The following is a 24,924-nucleotide window of genomic DNA, read 5'->3' as shown; positions in this document are numbered from 1 at the left end:
ATTAAAATCTGGTCACCCGTTCGTAAGTTGCAAATACCTCATTTTTCCGAATTATCCCCCCCCCCCAACTCCACCAAAGAGAGCAGATCCGGTCCGGTTATGTCAGTCACGTATCTGAGACAGGCTTTTATTCTTCCCATCCAGTTTCATCCTGATCTCTCCGCTTTAAGTATTTCCTCAGATTTCCACCCCCCCCCCCCCAATGACGCTGGATCCGGTTGAGATTTAAAATAAGAGATCTGAGTTACGAGATCCTTCTAAATATGAAGTTTCATGAAGATCCGATCACTCCTTCTTAAGTTAAAAATACGTCACATTTTCTAATTTTTCAGAATTAACACTCCCCCCTCTCCCAATAGTGCGGATCCGTTCCAATTATGTCAATCACGTATATAAGACTTTTGCTTATTTTTCCCACCAAGTTTCATCCCGAACCCTCCAATCAAAGCGTTTTCCATGATTTTAGTTTCCCCCCAAACTCCCCCTAATGTCACCAGATCCGGTCGGAATTTAAAATAAAAGCTTTGAGACACGATATCCTTCTAAATATCAAATTTCATTGAGATCCGATCACCCGTTCGTAAGTTAAAAACACCTCATTTTTTCTAATTTTTCAGAATTAACCCCCCCCCCCCCCAACTACCCCAAAGAGAGCGGATCCGTTCCAGTTATGTCAATCATGTATTTAGGACTTGTGTTTATTGTTCCCACCAAGTTTCATCCCGATCCCTCAACTCCAAGTGTTTTCAAAGATTTTAGGTTCCCCCCTCCCAACTCCCCCCCCAATGTCACTAGATCCGGTCAGGATTTAAAATAACAGCTCTGAGACACGATATACTTCCAAACATCCAATTTCTTTAAGATCTGATTAACCGTTCTTAAGTTAAAGTTACTTCATTTTTTCTATTTTTCCGAATCAACCGGCCCCCACTCCCCCCCCCCCCAGATGGTGAAATCGGGGGGGATGAATTAAAACTATTTATAATTTAATCTGGTCTGGTCCCTGATACGATTGCCAAATTTCATCGTCCTAGCTTACCTGGAAGTGCCTAAAGTAGCAAAACCAGGACCGACAGACCGACAGAATTTGCGATTGCTATATGTCACTTGGTTAATACCAAGTGCCATAAATATGACTCAACGGCCGCGGTACGTCAAAACCTGTTTAGCAAATTTTCTTAAAGCCAATTTTATTTTAAACCTACTTCATACTAAAACTTTTACTACCTTAAGGGCAACTTTTTTTCCCGGTACCCTTTTTTAGACTAGTCATTCAATCCTTTTTTTCAAGCATAATATCCAATAGTGTAATACAAGTAAAAAGACCTTAGATTTACAGAATTAAAAAAAAACAACACACAGTAACAGAGAAAATCAATAAAAAAAACTTCGATAGCACCAACAACAAAAATGACTCAACGGCAGCGGTATGTCAAAACCTGTTTAGCAAATTTTCTTAAAACCAATCTTATTTTAGATTTATTTCATATTAAAACTTTTACTACCTTAAGGGCACCTTTTTTCCCGGTACCATTTTCTGAACTTATCATTTAATCCCTTTTTCAAGTATAATATCACTTAGTGTAATACGAGGTAAAAGACCACAGTTTCATAGAATTAAAAAAAACAATAACGCAGAAACACAGAAAATCAATAAAAAACTTCGATAGCACCAACAATAAAAATGACTCAACGGCAGCGGTACGTCAAAACCTATTTAGCAAATTTTCTTAAAACCAATCCTATTATAAATTTATTCCATATTAAAACTTTTACTACCTTAAGGGCACCTTTTTCTCCCGATACCATTTTTAAACTAGTCATTTCATCCTTTTTTCAAGTATAATATTCCATAGTGTAATACAAGTGATAAGACCTCAGATTTACAGAATTAAAAAAATAAAAATAAATAAAGCCAGAAGCGTAAAGTATTTTTACACGCTACAAGGGCTATTAATATAAAGGAATTCGCGACATCAACCCTAGAGGAAGGGGCTCTCAGGCTTTAACGTAAAATGGGTCTCAACCCAAGAGATTTATATAACAGGAAGTTAATATATAAGGGTGACACAGAACTAAAATAAACAAATAGAAGCAGAGAAAAAAGAATAGTGATGCTAAAAAAAACGAGGTAAAGAAAAAGAATTCTGTCGAATTCTGCTACTGACAGCTTAGGAACTTTTTCCATACCTAGTGGCTAAATCCTCCTACCTAGGTCTAAAAAACGAAGATAGTTAAAAACGTTAGGGAACAAATGAATGATAACATGTTGCCAGACATTAAGCTTCTCCGTGATCCAGGTGTGGCCAAAAGAAACGCAAAACGTTTTTGAGCAGGGTAGGAAGATGACATAGAAAGGCATCTAAAAGAAGTGAGAAATTCAAAAAGAAAGCAAAAAATTTGCTGGAAGAGCATGTACTACTGTGTTAATATCAGGCGGTTTAGTATTACGAAAGTAATGAGCAACAGTAGAACTACTATTGCAAACATCTCAATGCTGTACCAAGCCACCTGACGCCAACACATATGGACACACTCATCCTCCATCCCAATCTATTCAAAGCTTCACTCCTTACCCACATATACGAAGTTCAATTTCTTTTATTTCTTTTGTAAAACTCGGTATATCAAATATGGTCAGTCAAAAAGGTAGCTAACCTCCGTAGAAAATTCCATGCTAAACATTTAACAAATTTTCTCTTGTCTTCTGAAGGGTCCACTTTTACAACCATGCCTGACCACCATCATTGCCACAGCTTTCAATATTCTAGTCTTGGTTCGTAGATTTATCTTTAACTTTTTAAACCGTGAAAAAAAAAACCCTAGACGTTGGCTATTCTACTTTTTATATCTTCGTTGCACTGACTTTACTAATAATACTACCCAGACAAGTATAGCTATACACCTGATTACTAATAATATTATCCAGACAAGTATAGCTATACACCTGATTACTAATAATACTACTCAGACAAGTATAGCTATACACCTGATTACTAATAATACTACCCAGACAAGTATGGCTACACACCTGATTACTAACAATACTACCCAAGCAAGTATAGCTATACACCTTATTACTAAAAATACTACCCAGACAAGCATAGCTATACACCTGATCGCTCTTCTCTTTACTCAATATCACCTCTTTATTGGATAGGATTATTTCCAATCCAAGTAACTTAAGTCTTCTTAACCTATTCTTATACCCCAAACCCAATACCTTCAAAATTGATTAATTTTGCAAATTCTTTAGCAAATATTTTTAGCCTAGACTTCTATTTAGGACACTTCATAATCCAAAAAACTTAAATATGGGAGTTTCGTCATACCGCTTAAGCTCATGCTCTCCTATGGCCTTTGTTGTGCTTCTTTGGACAAAGTACATCAAAGTAAGCCATATAAAAAGGGACAGGACACAACCTTGCCTAACTCCAGATACAACACCAAATCAGCGCCTAACCCCACTTCCTATCTTAACCGCAGCAAATAAGTTCTCGTATATAATGACTTTAATGTACTTATATAATATATCATACAAGGGTAGGACCTTCATTGAAGCTCGTCTATTCACTGAATCAAATATCTCCTCATAATCCATATAACAGAGGACTACTGGTTAAAAAAAAATTATGAGCATAAAATTCTTAATGTGTGTTCTACTATGAATTGTGACATCTGACATAACGCTACCATGAATTGTGACATCTGACATAACGTTACCATGAATTGTGACATCCGAAATAATGCTACACCGCCATCATGAATTGTGACATCTGACATAACGCTAAACGCTACATAGCGCTACCATGAATTGTGACTTCTGACATAGCGCTAACATGAATTGTGACACCTGACATGACGCTGGCATGAATTGTTTTTTCCATTCCATATTGCTAATTCTTAGCAAACCTAGATTCAGAGAGTTAAATAGAGAATAAAACAACCAAAGTATTAAATACCTGTTCCTCAAGGCGCATTTTGCTTTCAACCTCTTTTTTTTCAGTTTGGGAAGAAACAGGTTTCTCATCTAAATTCCCTTGCGGAAAGTTGTTGGTCGCATTTTCAGCATTATTGGACATAATACCATTCCTTGCGTCCTGTCGATGAAAGCCACCTCTTCCTCTAAGGCCATTAACAGTTTCCCGTGGATGAGTCCCACTTTCACCCTTTCCTTTAATATCAACCCTACTGTCAGAAGTAGGATAATCAGCCCTAGTACGGCTCTTACTTCTTGCTCTGATGTTAACATCTCTACAAGGACTGGAAGGCGTGGCGTCCCCATTAGTTAACCGATGCTCATTGAGTTGCTGAAGATTTTTTTGACTAAAAGGAGCCCTGGGTAACCTGAGAGATTCTTCGTTTCTTAATAAATTATTACTTTCTCCGTTGACGCTCTGCTGCTGTGCTGACATTTCCTTTCGCACAGATCTCTCTCCACGATCAGTAATTAAAGCAGTTCTGGGCACCAGGGGCCTAGAAAAAATAAAGATATTGACTTCTTAGAAATAGAAAAGGATAAAGAGGAGAGACGATGGATCTTTAGGTATTGTCCATCTATGAGTGGATTCCCTCAAAACACGGAAAATCCAGCAAAAGCACAACAATTAGAATATAATGAAAAGAGAAATCACCAATGCAACAGCACAAACACATAAAAAAAAGGTAGACAGAAGGAGATAAAGAAGACTGTTTTCCTACATTAGTGATTAATATAGACCAGCACTTGAATGAGGCCTTAACCCTACTCTTCCATACAATCACATAGGTCAAACAGCATAGCCATACACAATCAACCATAAAGAATAATCCATGGACAGGCAGTCGTGTCGTCAATAAGTGCAAGTCGTCATTTACAAAACTATAAAAACAGTAAAGACAAATAATTCAGAGGCAACAACGCAACACAAGGGCTCATCAGGAGAATACATATATATATTCTCCTATATATATATATATATATATATATATATATATATATATATATATATATATATAGTTTGGAGAAAGGGTTTTGTATAGATTTTACAAAGATCTATGGATTTTTCCATCTAACGCATTAGCCAGAATATAGTAATGGAAAATCAAAAAAAAAATATAGAAATTTGCTGTAAAAACCTACCAACAGTGGAAGTCATGCCTTCCATCAGTGGAAAGCGTGGACATCAGTGTCCACAGCCCCCAGCTAACTAGACAGGCTAGACCAGACAGCTGCAACAGCCCACCCACATGTTCGGTACGGTTACGTAAATACTAGATATAAAAGAAGCATACAATCAAAAATCTACAATGCACTTGATGTGCCACATCTACTTGCTCTGTCACCTTTTAGGAATGTATTTACTTATCTCAAATAAGAGGACGCTGCGATCTTTGTGTTTTCGGCATGCCGAGTTCTTACTTGGAACACCTCTATGGGCCGGAACCCGGTGCTTAGTTTCTTAGTTTAACTTCTTAGTATAACTTATCGAAGCCACCGCAGAACTTAAATTGCGATTTGAGAAATCTTTGGATCTGACGAATAGCTTGTTTAGTGTCTTTCTATAAATTCTTATCCGAAGATATTTTTTCTTCTTTTTTTGTTAAGTGTGTGTGTGTGTGTTTTTTTTAAGTGTTGTGATTAGAAAGTTTTATTCCTGCTGCATCTATTTTTATTTTATTTTTTTTTATTTACTCCGAATGCTTTGTTTCATTTTTTACATTTTATTTTAATTTATGTTTATTCTTTTTTCTATTTACTCCGTGTTTCCATCAAGTGTTTTTGGTGTAATAAATCTATTGATTGATTGAATATACAATTTAATTCATATACGGCTCACAATCAAGAATCAAGAATCATTTACCAAAAATAGCTATCGTAGTTACGGCTAGTGCCGCAATTAATTTACGCCACCTTTCATAACATAATAAACAATAAGTGCGATTTATCACACTAGTAAAAAGAAACGAATGAACCAATGAAACGACAAATTTTGCAATGCACAGGCCTAAGACTTATTGTAGCGCGTGTTTCGGTTGACTGCAGCGGCAAGGGGTAGGATTGGTATTTATCACTCAAAAGCACGGAGTGTCCAAAATTACACATGGTACCTGCGTTCTTTAATGGTTGGGATACGTGGAGCTGCAAGGGCAGGTTTGTAAGTGCACACTTTGTTCCTAGGAAGATTTTCTAGGCTCTCTTTGGCACTATTTCAATTTTGTCGTTGAGGTTGCCGATGTTATGTATCCAAAGTCCGCAAACTGGGCATGGTAAAAAAAAAGTTGAGAAATACGGCATTAGACTTTACGGTCCCTACCGGCGGTGCTGATCTCCATTTCTTGGCCCTTCAGACAGGGAGTGCAATGGTGGGTTGGGGGCCAACCATCCTGTGCTTTCGCACACCCTCCTGTTTGCCTTCCCAAGATTTCTCCAGGTACCCATTTAGAGCTGGGTAAGAAACGAGAGTGGGAACTGGCGCTAAGGTCGGAAAAAAACCTCAGCAACATCTAACGTAGGCAACTCAGCTTTTTTAAGTGTAAAAACAAAAATAACTAATTTGATTTATATATTTGGTAAAATTAGTGTAGTAATAAGTGGATCCGGGTGTAAATGCATGAGCATTCCACTATATAAGGGGACATGTTAAGAAAACAATTATTACTTCATAATATGCAAAATAATCCTAGTTAGCATAGTCTCCAGCGGCAGAACTTTTATCTTCACTTCTTTCACTGTATGTCCAGTTTTTCAATCAAATTTTTTGATATTTTTGTCTATTCTCCAAGTATTGTAATCCTTTATGAACAAACACCCAAGAGCCATATAGCTAATCTAACCTAACCTCATTTATCAGTATTTACCTATTAATATCTTTTTGGCAGATGGCAGTGATGGTTTGTAACTTCCATATATAGACCATTTGATAACGAATAAATGCAGTCAAATCTAATCTAGTTTCATAATTTTATTTAAAAAAAATTGTACAACAGTGAATGAAGTGATGATATGATGAATGATAATGATGATATGATATGATGATGATAGTGATGAATGAAGTGGTTCTCCCACTGCAAAATATGTCAGCTTGGATTATTTTGCACATTTTGAAGTAAGAATTGTTTTCTTAACATGTCTCCTTATGAGGTGGAATGGTCATATATTTACCCAGTGGATCTGTTTAAGGACCACTCTTGTATCTTGCTTGGGTCGATACTAAGTGATTTTGTCTTCCAAGTTGTTTCCTTACATCCTTTGCGGATGATACTGATAAAACTGTCTCTAGTCGGATGATGAAGGATTTACTTGTAAAAGCTAATAGGGTTTTGAATTCATTTTATACATTTACAAGTTTCAGTCTTTTATCAGTAAATGCGGAGAAAACGAATTTTGTCGTATATAGTACAGTTGGAAGTCCATCAGATGTTGATAAAAAAGTGGTTTTTAACAGTAAAGCTTTGTAGTAAGATCAATCGGTACGTTATCTTGGATTCTCCCTTGATCCTAATTTGTCTAGGAAACAGCACAATGAACTAGTCACAGCAAAAGTTGCAAGAGGCTCAGGAGTGATGCGCTGACTGAAAAAGTTTTACCGCTACCGGCCCTTATAACTTTACATCATGCAATAGTGAGCCTTATATTTCCTACGGCTGTGTCATTTGGTCAAATTTTTATGAAAATTTTTATGAAAATTTCAGAAGAGTGCAAATTTTATAGAAAAAAAGTAATTCGTTTATTGGGCAATTATGTGGACAACACCATCGACACAATATCTTGTTTTAAGCGATTGAGAGTGCTTAATATTTGACAAAATTACCATTGAGTTTTTCGTCAGTTCCTACCACTACTTCCACCGCTAATATTACTACTACTACTACTACTGCAACCACTAAAGTTATGGATATTAAAGCGAAAAACAAGGACGTATCAGCAATGTCTCAAAAGCTGCTAAGAGTTTTAAGCAGAAACTTTCAGGGTATATTAGGAGGTTTGCTTTAAAAAAAAGGTGATATGTGCATAATTCCAGTACTACTTAAGGTGCTACAACTACAATTATTATTACTTCTGAGGCCAAGGGTGTTCAGGTGAAGGTTTTGGAGAGAGTTTAGGAGGATTTTGAACTAAATCAAAACACACTATTTGGATTTATGTTGCCAAAAGGGTTTATCAGCAACATCGTTGAAGCGGCTTAGAGAACAGCTACTGAACTTTCAGGGTGTGTTGAAGGAAAGTTGAACTAACCAAAAAGTAATATGTACATACAAGTACTATCACTACTAATACTCTGATTACTGCTACTATTTAGGATAATGGCAAGAAGGTGTGGCTTTTAGGGAATGTTTTAGGGGAGTCTGAACCAAATCAAAACAAGCTATATGCATACATGTTTCCAAAAGGGTGTATCAGTAATGTTTCCGTCCTTTTTCAAAAGGTACTATGTGGATAAAATCGCTACCACTACTTCTAACAGTACTACTATTACTAAGGATAGGGCGTTGAGGGAAGAGTTTCAGAGCATTTTCAGGGGGACGCTGAATTAAATCAAATGACACAATTTTTTAGGTAGGTAGGTAGGTATGCGTTTATTTCATCAAAGAAAAATTACTAAAATTGCACTTACAATCATATGCTGCTCAATTTAGGGACCTAAAATGTCCCTGTTCAGCAGCAAAACTACAACAAATAAATGATAACTATTCATTCAAAATCAAAGAAATACGTAAAAAAAAAATAACAAAAAAAAAACAGACGAAACATTATGCAATCTCTAAACAGCCATCTCTCATCATAAAAAAAAAGAAAAAAGGGATACATTTTTAACCAATATAATTTACAATTAATTCAAAAAATATTTTTTTATTCTTACTTTAAATAACATAAGGTTTTCAGACCACCTAAGGGTGTGCCAGCAATATCCTAGGAACGGTTTAGCGTAGTGATCGGCAAACTTATAAGCCAAAGAGCCAAATATGAACATTAAAGGAATTTTAAAACACAATGGGAGCCAAATCTGCTAGTTCTGTAAAAGTTCATTTCACTAACTAAGTAGTACACTTAGTAAGACAAAATTTAATACTTAATAGATATTTATTAATACGAACAATTTGCTTACATCTCCTTGGAAAGTTTGAGTAAGTCAGGGTTGTATGTTGTTGTTTTTAATTTTAGGCATGATTTCAAGTTCTCATCAATAAAAACTGAAAAGGGAAAAAACGGCAAAGATGAGCTTTTTCAGCTGGTTGAGTCAGGGGCAAACAGCCACCAGGATTTTCAGACCTTCCCTCAACAATCATATAAACTTTGAAAAGCGTTTTGTTCGAAAGAGTAAAAATGTCTAACAATTATAATTCCGGGGATAGCATGTCCCATAGGGATTCCAAGAAAAGGAACGTAATATGCTCAATTTGCACATTTTTAAATGCAGGATTTATCATTAGGGAAGGGGAGAATGCTAGCTCATTGTTGCATTCGAGAAGACAAAGAGTAATAATGTAAAATTTTGGAGAATGTTGTGGAGTATGTTAAGCTAAATAAAAATTCAATTTGTTCATTCAGACTATCAAAATAGCGTATCTGGAATATCTTAGAAACAGGAAAGGGTATAAACTTGAAGCCTGTAGGACATGACTACTACAACTGGGACTACAACTACAACTGAACTGGACTACAACATGACTGCAACTGGGACTACTTATGGCTGCTGAATCAGTTGCAACTGTGACCAAGATTACTTATCGTGATTAATTGCGACCTCAGCAAAGACTGTAACAACTTACAGTTGTTACAGTCTTACAGTTGTACAGTTGTTACAGTCTACTGTAAAAACTGCAACAACTCTTGATTTTCACTGCCGTTAATTTTACTTGAGATTACTTCACAACATTTCGAGACGGCTATTGAACAACGTCAGAAGGCGCTAAATGCATACTGGCTGTCAAAAAGCGTGTCAGTAATATCGAGACGTCTGGGGGTACAGCCAACATCTTTTTCACTTATTAACATGAACAACAGAAAGAGCTGTAATGCCACCCCCCCCCCTTTCCATCACCAATATTAAAGGTATAAATGAAAAATATTCCGGAAAATCAAAAGGGATTAGATGTCTTTTCCTACCTTGCCCCATAATCCTTCCAATTTTCATCGAAAGGCTCAATGCGTTTTAGACATTTTTAGCATAAAAATATGGCCTTTTAGGTGTCTAACACCACCCTTCACCTAAATAATCACCCAATACCCCTTCTTATAATGGCTGATGTGCGTTTTTTTCTTTTCTTTATGTGTTAATTTTGCTTTAGCCTCTAAATTTTACATTTGAGGATAATATTTCAGGGGGAATTATTGGATAGGAGAAAGACACACTGGAGCCCAGATATTAGATAGCCAGCAAAGCAATTGGTGATAGGGTAGACAATACTTTCTTTATGTCGACGATTTATACTTGCTGTAATATCAATAACTTCGAAACAGTTAGCAAACCGAGGAGTGGATTTATTAGTATCACAATACTGTTACAAAGAAAAAAGTATAGCCAGATTCCAGTGACCGGAAGTTCAATGCAGTACCGAATATGCGATCCACGGGTTTGGAGGATCACTATCTCTTTTAGAGATCCCGATGTTACAAATGGAAATATTGGAAGTGAAAACACTATGCTGATTTAAACAAAAGAGACGAGTATTAAAAGTATAAAAAAACAGCAGCTGAAAGATGCAATTAAAACAGACAATCTTTTTTTTAATTATTAATGCAAAAACAGCGTTTGTACTGTAAAACATTAAACGAGACAATTACAACCGTAACAAATAAGTTATGATAACTTCCGTTCCAATTTCGTCAGGTTAGCATTATTTAGTTATTAGTTATTATTTTATTTCTTCGGGATAGCAGAATTTGTTATTAATGCAAAAGCGAGAAACTCATTTAGAGTGCAGTACTAAATTTTTGTTTCGGGCAAGAAAAATGGGGATTGCTAACGCTGCTTGTGAATTTTCTGCCACGGATTTGACATATGAAGGCTACAGAATTCCTAGAGACGCCATTTGTTCCAGTGTGTATGTTATTAGAACGTACTACTAATTACATTTGACTTTTTTTATTGACTTTTTTTTTGGGGGGGGGGAACTACTTATCTTTTTCCAAGCTAAACAAAGAAAATCATTAAAAAATTAGGACACAACCAAAACATGCCATTTCAATTAGTTATTTTCGTAAGTTCCAACTTGAACGCAAGTCCCATCTCCCTCTAAGCCATTTACCACTCCTTTCTGGTTTAGCGTGTAGCCGAATCTTTCAGAGATAAGAGTTCACACGGGAGGAGATAGAAGAAGATTGTTTTACTATAAACTATTAATTTATTCTACAAAGTCTATATATATATGGTTTGAAAATAAACATAAGAAAAAAACTCTACAGAAGTACTGCACGAGAAGAACTACTTGTAACACTTCAGAAATCCGTATTTCTGAGGTTCTTAAAACCAAGTTCTACTATATTAAAATTGTCCAAGGTTCAACTTTCTGATATTATAAACCTAGTTGTTCTGATTCGCATTTCCAAAGGACAGAGCATCATACATTTTAAAAATCCGTGTCCCACTTAGGCTTCCAAAATAAATTTCAAACATAACATTGACATAACACTGAAATTTTATATTATTATTACTCTTTGCAAAAACCTCTCAACTTCATTGGCTTGATTCCCTCCCTAAGCATACTAGGTCTAGAAGGCTCTAGAGTATTTGTTTTTGGGCTTCCTGATTTCGGACCTACCTTTCTCTTCTGTTCTAATATAAATACAGAAGAGAGAATAATAAGGACTTTTTATGGCACTAGGTATCTACCAAGTGACATATAGCGATCGCAAATTCTGTCGGTGTGTCTGTCCCGGTTTTGCTACTTTAGGCACTTCCAGGTAAGCTAGGACGATGGAATTTGGCAGGCGTATCAGGAACCAGACCAAATTAAATTAAAAATTGTCATTTCCCTCATTAGACCATCTGGGGGGAGGGGGAGTAGGGGGACGGTTAAATCGGAAAAATTAGAAAAAATGAGGTATTTTTGACTTACGAACGGGTGATCGGATCTTAATAAAATTTGATGTTTGGAAGGATATCGTGTCTCAGAGCTCTTATTTTAAATCCCAACCGGATCCGGTGACATTGCGGGAAGTTGGGGGGGGAGCCTAAAATCTTGGAAAACGCTTATAGTGGAGGGATCGGGATGAAACTTTGTGGGAAAAATAATCGCAAGTCCTAGATACGTGATTGACATACGTCTTCACACAAGAATCCTGCTGCATTGATTGGCATTGGGAATCAGTGTTACAAGCTATAAATTAACTTCCGGACTGAAACGAACCAATATTGAAAAGGACTTACGGTTTTGGCATACAATCTTCTTCTTGGTGCCTCTTCCAATCTAGATTCCGACAAAACTCCCTACAATAGTCAGCTCCACAAGCAGAACATTTAAAAAGAGCATCATTTGGACAAGGATAAAAGTGGCATGCAGGATTTCCTTTAGTCTATAAAAAGAATTATAAAAATAAATAAAAAGAATTACGATAGAAAATAATATACTAATTCACTACAACAGCATTAAGCTAGTCCTATGGTGGCACAGTAGGATCAATCTCGGCTTGGTAATACAGGACCCGGAACAGCGACAATAACTGACAAAATTTATGAGGGGGCAAAATATATCATCCAATATCATGGGCGGGGGGGGGGGGGTAGTCGTTTTTTTTTTTTTACCACAATATACCAAAAGTCATTTTTCAAAGAAAAACCTAAAATTTAGAGCGGATGGGGCAAGAAATCCCTCTCGATCGACGCTACTGACCCAGAGTTCAATCTCAGCTGCAGTAACCCGTTGCAAGACCCAGATTGAGTCCATTTTCCATTTTGATAATAATATAATCCGTTTCAAAATAATCCAACACAAGAAGAAGAAGCTTTAAGCTAAACGAAGCAAATAAAGAAAGAAAAAAGTCAAACACCAAATGGTTGTGACATATCCGCTTTACTGATAATTGCGAAACTATGTCGTCGCATTGCATTATTGTTCAGAAAGCTTGCGTCACCACTTGCATAACAAGAGCTAAGAGCTCATATGGCACTTGTGACGAGGTTGGAAGAGCCAAGAGCTTATATGGCATGAGCTCTAGTAAAATTCTAAGAATCAATAGATCTATTTAAAAGAAAATCAGAGGTTTAATGCCGGTCGGGATTTAAAACAAGAGCTCTGAGACACAAGGTCCTTCTAAATATCAAAATTCATTAAGATCCGATCACCCACTAGTAGGCTAAAAATACCTCATTTTTTTCAAATTCTTCCTCTCCTTTCAAGCCCCCCCCCCTCTCCCAGACAGTCGAATCGATGAAAAAAAAAATTATGAAGTCAATTTGTGCAGGTCCCTGACACGCCTACCAGTTTTCATTGTCCTAGCATATCCAGAAGCACCACACTCGCCAAAGCACTGGACCCCCCTAACTTCCCCAAAGAGAGCGGATCCAGCCCGGTTATGTCAATCACGTATCTACGACATTTGCTTATTCTACCCACCAAGTTTCATCCTTATCTCTCCACTCTAAGCGTTTTCCAAGATTTCTGGTTCTTCCCTCCAACTCCCCCCAATGTCATTAGATCTGGTCGGGATTTGAAATAAGAGCTCTGAGACGTAAGTTCCTTCTAAATATTAAATTTCATTAAGATCTGGCCGCCCGTTCTTTAGTTAAAAATACCTCAATTTTTCTAATTTTTCCGAATTACCCCCCCCCCCCCAACTCCCCCAAAGTAAAAGGATCCATTCTAATTATTTTAATCACGTATCTAAAACGATATGAAATGAAAATGGAGCAATTTAGACATAAGGTCTTTCTATATATCAAGTTTCATTAAAATCCGATCACCCATTCGTAATATAAAGAAACCTCAATTTTCACGTTTTCCAAGATTTCCAGTTTCCCTCTCCACCTCCCCCCAATGTCAACAGATCTGGTCGTGATTTAAAATAAGATGTCTGAAGCGCAAGACCCTTATAAATATCAAATTTAACTAAGACCTGATCACCCGTTCGTAAGTTACAAATGCCTCATATTTTCTAATTTTTCTCAATTACCCCCCCCCCCCCAACTCTCCCAAAAAGAGCGGATCCAGTCCGTTTGTGTCGGTCACGTTCCTTGAACTTGTGCTTATTCTTCCTACCAAGTTTCATCCTGACCTCTCCGCCTTAAGCGTTTTCTAAGATTTCTGGTCCCCCCCCCAATGACACTGGATCCGGTCAAGAATTAAAATAAGAGATCTGAGTTACGAGGTCCTCCAAAATATGAAATTTCTCTAAGATCCGATCACTCAGTCGCAAGTTAAAAATACTTCATCTTTCCTAATTTTTCAGAATTAACTCTCCCCCAACTCCCCAAATGAGACCGGATCCATTCCGGTTATGTCAATCACGTATTTAGGGTGTGTGCTTATTCCCCCTCCCCAGTTTCATCCCGATCCCTCCAATCTAAGCCTTTTCCAAGATTTCCGCCCCGCCCCCCAACTCCCTCCAATGACACTGGTTCCGGTCAGGATTTAAAATAAGAAATCTGCGTTACGAGGTCCTTGTAAATACGAAATTTCATTAGGATCCGATCACTCCTTCGTAAGCTAAAAATACCTCATTTTTTCTGATTGTTCAGAATGAACCCTCCCCCCCAACTCCCCCAAAGAGAGCGGATCCGTTCTGGTTATGTCAATCACGTATCTAGGACTTGTGCTTAGTTCCCCCCCCCAACTCCATCCAATGACACTGGTTCCGGTCAGGATTTAAAATAAGAAATCTGCGTTACGAGGTCCTTGTAAATATGAAATTTCATTAAGATCCGATCACTCCTTCGTAAGCTAAAAATACCTCATTTTTTCTGATTGTTCAGAATTAACCCTCCCCCCAACTCCCCCAAAGAGAGCGGATCCGTTCTGGTTATGTCAATCACGTATCTAGGACTTGTGCTTAGTTTTTTCCATCAAGTTTCATCCCGATCCCTCCACTCTCAGCGTTTTCCAAGATTTTAGGTTTCCTCGTCCAACTCCCCCCAATTAAACCAGATCCAGTCGGGATTTAAAACAAGGGCTCTGAGACACGATCATTCTAAATCTCAAGTTTCATTAAGATCCGATCACCCGTTCGTAAGTTAAAAATACCTCATTTATTCTAATTTTTTGGAATTAACCGTCCCCCCACTCCCCCCCCCCAGATGGTCGAATCGGGGAAACGACTATTTCTAATTAAATCTGGTCTGGTCCTTGAAGCGCCTGCCAAATTTCATCATCCTAGCTTATCTGGAAGTGTCTAAACTAGCAAAACTGGGACAACCAGACAAACCGACCGACAGAATTTGCGATCGCTATATGTCACTTGATTAATACCAAGCGCCATAAAAACTCAAAAGGAAGATGATAATGTTTTAAATTTAAGTAAATGGTTTGCTACAGCGGCTAAAAACGAGTCATGGTATTTTTCTAATCTTTTCACCGAGTAACATACCTGTTATTGGTGATACTATTGCTGCTTCTGTGGCGTCGCAAGTGAATGAACTCAATCGAAAAATTGACGGGCTTACCCAGGCAAAGGCAAACAAACAGAAATTAGCTGGCTTTATTAGAGCCCACGCACCTGCCAATCACCTTCTGCGTAACGCAAAGCCACTTACTTATGCTGTAGTCTTGAAGAATTGTCCCAATTTGTCTTTGCCAGAACAGAGGAAGGAGTTTGTAGACAGTCTATGTCCGATTGCTTCGAAAGATATTGAACAATTAGAACGTTCTGATAAAGAATGGAAAGCTGTCGTACGAAGCAAAAATGCTGCCAATTCTAACGCTGAAAGTGTGAAACAGTCCCAGCAAAATATAACAGCGTCAGTGAAGTCTCCAGCTTTCATTGCAATCGTTAAAAGTGTTCCATTAGAAATAGATGAGCCCGAGCTCATGATACGTATTCTTAACTGCTCTAAAGTAGTTCAATGTGGTAGATCTAGGGCATGTAAAGCTTATTTTGAACAGCAACTTCATTTGCCGACATTCCTAAGTGAATCTATCAAAATAGGCTACGAAAGACTGCCTGCTCAACAGTTCATTTTCATACCAAAAAAGGGTTTTAATTGTCAACAATCTGGTCACAAAGCAGCGGAGTGTAAAAATGTGACCCTGTGTTCAAGATGCGGTTCTGCTGAGCACATCTCATCCCGTGAAAATCCGCGCTCTAAGTCAATATTCTGTATAACTTGTAAGGTTTCCGGTCACACCAGTTACAGCGTAAAGTGTCTGTCCAATCTAGGTAGTGAAAAAAAGAATTTGTAATGCACCCACCAGGGATCTCTACAAAACAAAACCAAGATGTGAGATTTGTTTCATGGAACATAAACGGCAATTTCTTGAATAAAATATCAGTATTGGAAGGTATGCTGCTGAATAATGATTTAATGTGTATTCATGAGCCTTTCCTTACAGTCCTAGTCTTATTTTATTGGATATGAGTAGAGACTTTCGTACTTTTTCAGTTCCCGCAAAGCAGGTTCATTCCCGAGGTCATCATCTGGAGGCCTGGTAACTTTAGCCTCAGGGAGTATTCAATCCGGTTTGTTTAGTTCTAGTGATACTTTTCTAGCAGTGAGGGTAGGGTCTTGCGTAGTGATAAATATGTACTTGCCCAGAAATTATAAGAATGATCAATCGGAACGATTATTTGCACAAGCCCGTGGGAAACTGCATGCATGTATTAGACAAGTTCAAAAACTTAATACCCCTTGTGTTGTTGTTAGAAACTTTAATTGTGATATTAGTTTTTCTGAATCAGGAGTATTACTTCTTGTTTCTATTATCCGAGGTTTTTTTGCTGATGAGCTTGTTGCGCAATCAAGAACTGAAAATTTCCTATATATTCACACTTCGTCTCATACATCAAATCTACATCATGTGGTTACTTCGATTGATTTCCCAATTTCTGTTGTGTAATATCTAATTACCAATAATCAGACCACCTTCCCATAGCAGCGTCTTTTAAACTAGATTTAACATATACACCAATGAACCAAGAAACACCTAAGCCTAAGCGGTTTTCAAAGATGGACTGGGATAAGATTCGTTGCCTCCTATATCAAGAAGTTTTTGATTCTATTTTGCAAAAATGCCCATACCTTTTCAGCTTCTTCAGACATCCTTTCCTATTGATGAAACTGAGATACGAATTATCCTTGATTTTTATTGTGCTATGATTTGCCACGCTCTAAGATGTGCCGAAAAAGTAGTGGTTCCAACCAAAAAATACGCATCAGCACTCACGTCCGCGATTGGTAAAAAACATAGAACTCTCCAAAGCATGCTCCCATGCAAAGCTTTGGTTTTGTATTTGGAAAGATAATGATCGTCCTAGGTAGGGTGTTTTGAACGATATTCGGCTCTATACAAAGCATATTTTTACAAGTGAGCTAGCTCGTCACCATGCAGGCCTTGTTGATTCATATTCACTTAAAGTTTCTGCTTCGCCCAATTATATTTGAAAATACCGTACTCCCTCAACACCACATCAACACCGTACATCCCCCTATTTGAGTGGAAAACATATTTTTCGAATGAATTTGCCGCACCAGATCCAACTTTAGAGTTAGAAATATGAATCCGAACTTGGTGAATTTCTATCTGTTTACCAAGAGTCTCACTATGCTGCTAGAATGCAGGTCATGATAAATACAGTGTCCAAACTCAAACGGAGAGCTTCGTTTGGTATAGATAATATTAATGCATTTCATATTATCCATGGAACCCTTTTGCTCATGTCACACCTATGATTGCTCATGCAAATGATTTTTGATACTTTTAAATTACCGGCGTCTTTTTGCATTGGTGATTTCACTCCTATCCTCAAGAAAGGCAAATCCAACATTCAGTGTTTAATCTTTAGGCTTATTATAATCTACTAAATTCTGTAAACTGTTTGAACTGCTTTTTGTTGATGAATTAAAGGATAAATGTAGCGTTCCACCATACTAGTATGGTTTTCATAATAATATAGGATGCGTTGATTCCCTTAGTGTTGTAGCTAATGCCCTAATAGAGGCTGAACTGGCTCAAGAGGGTCTCGTTCAAGCAGCATATTGGTACACGCAGCCATGCTCTTTCATACGGCAAGAATAGTTGTTCACCCCTGTATTATTTGTACCTTGAGAAATTTATATTCGCGGCTTTAAGTATGCATTAAAATTACAAATTAATTAAACTTGCCGGTTTCCAATTCATCTAATCTAACATATGCTCTACGAGTCTTTCTTGTCCCACAAGCTCACCGAGTAATCCGATAGCTTTGTCTGTTTATAAAGGTACGCGTTAAGGTGCTATCACTTCGCCAACTCTTTTTAACAGCGTCGTCCTAGATGCTCAATCGAAATGCACAACCTCATGCAATGCGTTAAGGTGTTATAACTACTCTTTAACAACGTTGTCCAAGAAGCTCAATCAAAAATGCATATCCTCATGCAATGCGCTAAGGTGTTATGCGTTACGCATTAAGGTGCTATCACTTCGCCTACTCTTTTTAACAACGTTGTCCAAGATGCTCAATCAAAATGCATATCCTCATGCAATGAGGCAGCAACACACGCAACACTTGTCTGTTATGTGGATGATGTCCTTAATCTTAGCAGGTCATTAAAGCGTTTCAAAGAAAACTTTAGCATACTCAAGAGTAAATATTCTCAGTTGGGCTGGAATTTAACTCTGAAAAATCTGATATTTTTTTTATTTAACAGGGGAAATCCGGGTCCCACACCGTCAGTCCAACTGGGACGTTCCTAGGAGAGCCAGTTAAAAAAACGTGTTTGTCTTGGTCTACCAATTGGCCCATCCCTGAAACGAACTCGTTTTCTGCTGATTTCCCACCTTGAAAAAATTATGGTGCGTCTTGTGCTTACGTTGTCCGAAATAAAAAATGTTTCAACCGAATAATCCTCACTAAACTGTATAATTCAAAAGCACTACCACATTTTCTATACGCAACACCTTTTTGGAAGATTTTTTTTCTCAAACAGATAAACGTAAACTCCTTTACGTTTCAAATTTGCAAAATATTTACTTTAATTACCCCAGTGAACCCGAGACTCAGCATTCATCTATGATTATAAAATACCCAACCCAGTAATAGCTAAATAAAAACGTATTTCGAAACAAAATCGCAACGCCAATTTTCACTGATGGTATCCCCTTCTTACAAAGTGATATTTAAAGTTGTATGTATGTAAAAGTTGTTCGGTAGTTTATAGGTAAAAGAATGATTAATTATAGGTAGTGTTTATTAGTTGTTCTGATAGTGGTGATGTCTCTTTTTTTCTCCTATTCCTTTTTTTTGTCCTTTTCACTATGTACTCCGTCTCTGTGTAATATTGTATTGTATAATGGGTTAGAAATAAATAAGTAGTTTCTTACCCTAGCATGCAGACACAAATAAAACAAAAACCAATTAGCAAAGTATGCAACCCCTCGCCCTCAAAGATTAACATACTACACTTTTTGCTTGTGATTTGTTGGGATTAAGGAGAAATCCCTCAACTGTAAATTTTTGACAGCACAGATTCCAGAGCCAATTCGTTCTTGAACTGAAACTAGACTTGTTAAACTCTCGTTCTGAGTCAGGACTGAGTTCGTTATATTTATATCAAATAAGGACATAGCTCGTTTCTGCAAGGAATTGCTACTTTTTTTTTGCACAGATAGTCCGCAAATAAGTTCTGAGGCAATACTGGCTAAACACGGCAACAAGAGAAAACACTGGGCAGCAAAAAATTGAGAAAAATACACAGTCAGTAAAAACAAAGGAACTGCCGATATTTTGACAGATATATCAACTGAGTTATCATCAGTAAATTAAAAAAAAATAGATTGAAGTCAAGGAAACGAAATAAAAGAAACTGAACATGAAATAAAAATAAAAGAAATAAAAAAATTATTGAATTGCGCAAAGAATCCCAACCAGTAGAGGAACGAACTGAATCAAAGCCACAGACTGACTAAGTGCAAAACGAACCAAGTCCTCACCCATGCAAAAACATGATGTAAAATGTCCTGACCATGATGCTATGTCCTGACTAGATGTGAAAGGAAAGTAAGTCGGAGAAGTAGAATTTCAGTGACACAATACAAAAGCGACTCAATTGCTGACTAAATTAAAAAAGAAGCTAAGTCAGAGCTGCAGAATTGCGGTGATGCGGTGAGAAAACGGGTAAGCGTTGATATACCTTGCTCTTTGCGTCAAGTTCGACTGTTCATCCTGATTTTTAAGAACAACTTCTGAAACACAAGGGCTGTTTAACTACAATAGGAATATTTTTTAAAAGGGGTAAGAACTTTAGCGTAGAGAGCAAAGTATTGAGGAGGAAGCAACCCCGTCATACGCCGAATAATTTCTGTTCGTTAAAATTTAATGTTGCTCCTTACTTTCAGTTTAAAAAACTCATTTTTTTTTTAATTTACAGTAGAGCGAGTGTATGGGTCAGAGAAATTATTTTCGCCCGCAAAGCAGCCGAAATTGTCGAAACGAGTAAATAAAAAGTGCAATTGCCCTTATTTTTGCACCCCTTTGAAAACCTATTCAAGAAAAGAGAATACTTAAAGAAAGTATTATGTAACAAAGGGTCTAAGTTGCTTTGAAATTCAGAATTTGAGAAATTTCATTTTACTTATGTGCCAGATGTATGAATTGAATCAGTGAATGAATTCAGTAGATGGCCTAAAACAGTATTTTCTGGCAAGAAGTGCCGTCAAAATATGGAAACTACCCTCAAGCCCTGCTTTTTTCTTTTGATTTGCCCAAAACATAAATTTTATCGGAAATGATTAATCTTAAATGGCTGCTTTAAGCCACGGGGCAACAAATAAATTTTGAACTGGCAGTAGGAAATGTCTTTTTCCCGTGAATTTTTCTTCTATTATACATTCATTTAAGATGACTTCCTAACATCAGGATGGGCAAAAAAGCATACTCTGGAGGGGGACGACGGCCCCTCCGAAAACAACCATGGGCTCTTCTTAAGCACTAATAATGAAGCTGACTGCATAAATTGATGACAACAATTATTTTATTATCGAAATGTCTCTAATAACTACTGTGTATTTCCGGGACGTATAACATACATTTCCTAATTGCAGATTTTTGAAAAAAAAAGAAGAAAAACTGCAAAATAGAAGAAAACAACCATAAATAAAAAAAGGATGGTCATGTTTGTGCGTACAGAAAATTTTTCGCCCCTTTATTAGAACAAGAGCTAAGAGCTCATATGGCACTTGCGACGAGGTCGGAAGAGTCAAGAGCTCATATGGTGTGAGCTCTAACAAAATTCTAAGGATCAATAGATTGCTTTAAAAGGAAAATCAGAGGTTTAATGCGGGTCGAGATTTAAAATAAGAGCTCTGAGTCACGAGGTCCATCTAAATATCAAAATTCATTAAGATCCGATCACCCACTCGTAAGTTAAAAATACCTCAATTTTTCTAATTTTTTCTCTCCTTTCAGTCCCCCCCCCCCCAAATGGTCGAATCGGAAAAAACGACTTTGTCAATTCATTTTGTGCAGCTCCCTGACAAGCCTATCAATTTTCATCATCCTAGCACGTCCAGAAGCACCAAACTCGCCAAAGAACTGAACATCCGCTCTCCAAAGAGAGCGGATCCAGTCCGGTTACGTCAATCACGAATCTACGACATTTATAAGAGTTTTCCAATTTTTCTGGTTTCCCCCTCTAACTCCCCCAATTTCAGCAAATCTTGTCGGGATTTGAAATAAGAGCTCTGAGACACGAGTTCCTTCTAAATATCAAATTTCATTAAGATCTGATCACCCGTTCTTAAGTTAGAATTACTTCAATTTTTCCAATTTTTCCAAATTAACAACCCCCAGATCACCCAAAGAGATCGGATCCGTTCCAATTATGTCAGTCACGTATCTATAGCTTGTGATTATTTGTCCCATCAAGTTTCATCCCGATCTTTCCACTCTAAGCGTTTTACAAGATTTCCGGTTTTCCCCCTCCAACTCCCCCCAATGTTACTGGATCTGGCCGGGATTTAAAATGAGAGTTCTAAGACACAAGATCCTTCTAAATATCAAACTTCATTAAGATCTGATCACCCGTTCGTAAGTTACAAATACCTCATTTTTCTAATTTTTCCAAATTACATCCCCCCCCCAACTCCACCAAAGAGAGCGGATTTGGTCCGTTTATGTCAGTCACTTATCTTGGACTTGTGATTACTCTTCCCCAAGTTTCATCCTGACTTCTCCGCCCTAAGCGTTTTCCAAGATTTCCTCCCCCCCCCCCCTAATGATACTGGATCCTGTCGTAAATTTAAAAAAAAGGTCTGAGTTACGAGGTCCTTCTAAATATGAAATTTCATTAAGATCCAACCACTTCTTCGTAAGTTAAAAATACCTCATTTTGTAACATTTTAGAATTAACCCTCCCCCCAACTCCCTCAAAGAGAGCGGATCAGTTCCAGTTATATCAATCACGTATCTAGGACTTGTGCTTATTTTCCCACCAACTTTCATCCCGATCCCTCCACTCTAAGCGTTTTCCAAGATTTTAGCCCCCAACTCCCCCCAATGTCACCAGATCCGGTTGGGATTTAAAATAAGAGCTCTGTGACAAGATATCCATCCAAACATCAATTTTAATTAAGATCCGATAACTCCTTCGTAAGTTAAAAATACCTCATTTTTTTCTAATTTTTCAGAATTAACACCCCCCCTCCTAACTCCCTCAAAGAGAGGGGATCCGTTCGGTTATGTCAATCACGTATCTAGGACTTGTGATTGTTTTTGCCAATGAGTTTCATCCCGATCCCTCCGCTCTAAGCGTTTTTAAAGATTGTTGGTCCCCTCCACAACTCCCCCCAATGTCACCAGGTCCGGTCGGGATTTAAAATAAGAGCTCTGAGATACGATATTCTTCGAAATATCAAATTTCAATAAGACCAAATCAGTCTTTCATGAGTTATAAATACCTTATTTTTTCTGATTTTCCAGAATTAAACGCCCCCCCCCCCAACTCTCCTAAAGAAAGCGGATCCGTTCTAGTTATTTCAATCACGTATCTAGGACTTGTGCTTATTTTTTCCACCAAGTTTCACCCCGATCCCTCCACTCTAAGTGTTTTCAAAGATTTTAAGTTCCCCCCCCCAATGTCACCTGATCCGGTAGGGATTTAAACTAAAAGCTCTGAGACACGATATCCTTCCAAACATCAAATTTCATAAAGACCTAATCACCTGTTCGTAAGTTAGAAATACCTCCTTTTTTCCAATTTTTCCGATTTCACCGTTCCCCCACCCCCCCCCCACCCCAGACGGTAGATGGTCGAATCAAGGAAACAACAATTACCAATTTAATCTGGTCTGATTCCTGACACCACCGCCAAATTTTATCGTCCTAGCTTACCTGGAAGTGTCTAAAGTAGCAAAACCGGGACAGACAAACAGACCGACCAACAGAATTTGCGATCTCTATATGTCACTTGGTAGATACCAAGTGCCATAAAAAACATTTCTTTTTGCGTAAAAAGTGGTGCAATAATACTACGCTTTCCCAAAAGTGTAACTTTTAGAGAAAAGTACTATCCGTGGCAAGTGGCAACCCTGACGAGAAGTTAACAAGAGACCTAAAAGCTAAAATTGGATAAAAGCTAAAATGGATTTATTTTAAAATAAAAGCTAAAAGGGATTTATTTAAAAATGGATTATTTAAAAATAAACCAACATTTTTGATCACCAACTATTTCACGCAAAAGCCCGAACAGTGTCCAAAACCCTAGAAACGCGCACGTTTGAAGTGATGAGCTTTAAATCCCCTACGCTTTTTTTCTTTAAACTTAAAAGTTTTAAAAAGCAGCTGTTTGAACAGTTTTTTTTTAACGAAAACAGTTATTTTCTATTTTTACCAAAAAAACAGACTAGAAATAGAAACAGGTCTTCTGTTTTCGATTGGCCTGTTCTGTTTCTGTTCTGTTTCATTCAAGTCCTTTTTCTTTTTTTCCTGTTTCTTCCACCAGAAGAACAATGCACATGCTTATTCTCAATCCGTCTCCCGACACAAAAGGAGATATCAATCCTATTTTTGGTAGAAAATCGGAAGATGGCTCTCAGGTTGAGACTCATCTAGTGACTTTCTACCATAAAACGCTAAGGTGTTACACTATTTGAAAAAAAAAATGTACTACGGGCAAGAAGGATTTACGTGATGTAAATGTGCTACATCAGGTTGCACAATATTACACACACACACAGTTTAATGTAAATGCGTGGATATAGCATTCAAAATAGAGTGGATAAAACTTACTGGCAATGGCATATTTTGGAAACTTTGTCGGTTTGGCGGTTGGTTTGAATTGTTTTTTGGGCTTGTCACCTCTGGTATTTCTTGGGTTGTTCTTCCTGGCCTGTTTCCATATCGCAAGTTTGAAATATTTGAGGAATCTGTTCTTGGTTCTCTATGAGACTTGGCAAACGACACGTGGAGATTGTGTGGTGGTGCCCCACTTATACTATTCAGAGCTAATTCCGCTTCCCTATAAAAATTATAAAATAAAGTAAATTATATTTACTATATATAAAATAAATATATAAAATAAAGTAAATTATAAAAAAAAAGCTACTCATTAGGGCGTCAATCAACAAAAATACAAGAAGAGGGACAAAGATTTTATAGACACACATAAAGGCTAGGTCTAGGGGAGTGAGATAATTTTCTGTTTAATCATTTTTTTTTTCGTCAAAAATACCAAAAAAAAGGATTTTTCAAAATCTAGAGGGAAAATTACCCAAAAAGTCACCCGTCTTATTGGTGTCCCTGCAATCTACCCACCAAATATTGCCTAGTGGACAAGTTCCCATTTATATGGAAAACTAAGATCCATTCAATTGGAT

The 24,924-nt window shown here is 37.4% G+C and overlaps 1 protein-coding gene across 2 annotated transcripts in view; it reads right to left on the bottom strand.

Moving 5' to 3' along the window:
* The window catches only part of LOC136038514 (uncharacterized), an 88,326-nt gene that overhangs the window by 29,268 nt on the left and 34,134 nt on the right, over nt 1-24,924 (bottom strand). For both annotated transcript variants that reach the window (XM_065721614.1, XM_065721615.1), the window contains exons 5-7: nt 24,338-24,566; nt 12,354-12,499; nt 3,963-4,476 (exon numbers count right to left, since the gene is read on the bottom strand). In XM_065721614.1, coding sequence (XP_065577686.1) covers nt 3,963-4,476; nt 12,354-12,499; nt 24,338-24,566 — 889 coding nt within the window. The remainder of the gene's footprint in view (nt 1-3,962; nt 4,477-12,353; nt 12,500-24,337; nt 24,567-24,924) is intronic.

Source organism: Artemia franciscana, chromosome 18 (assembly GCF_032884065.1).
Source record: "Artemia franciscana chromosome 18, ASM3288406v1, whole genome shotgun sequence".
NCBI lineage: Eukaryota > Metazoa > Arthropoda > Branchiopoda > Anostraca > Artemiidae > Artemia > Artemia franciscana.
This window is presented reverse-complemented; position numbering and strand designations above follow the sequence as displayed.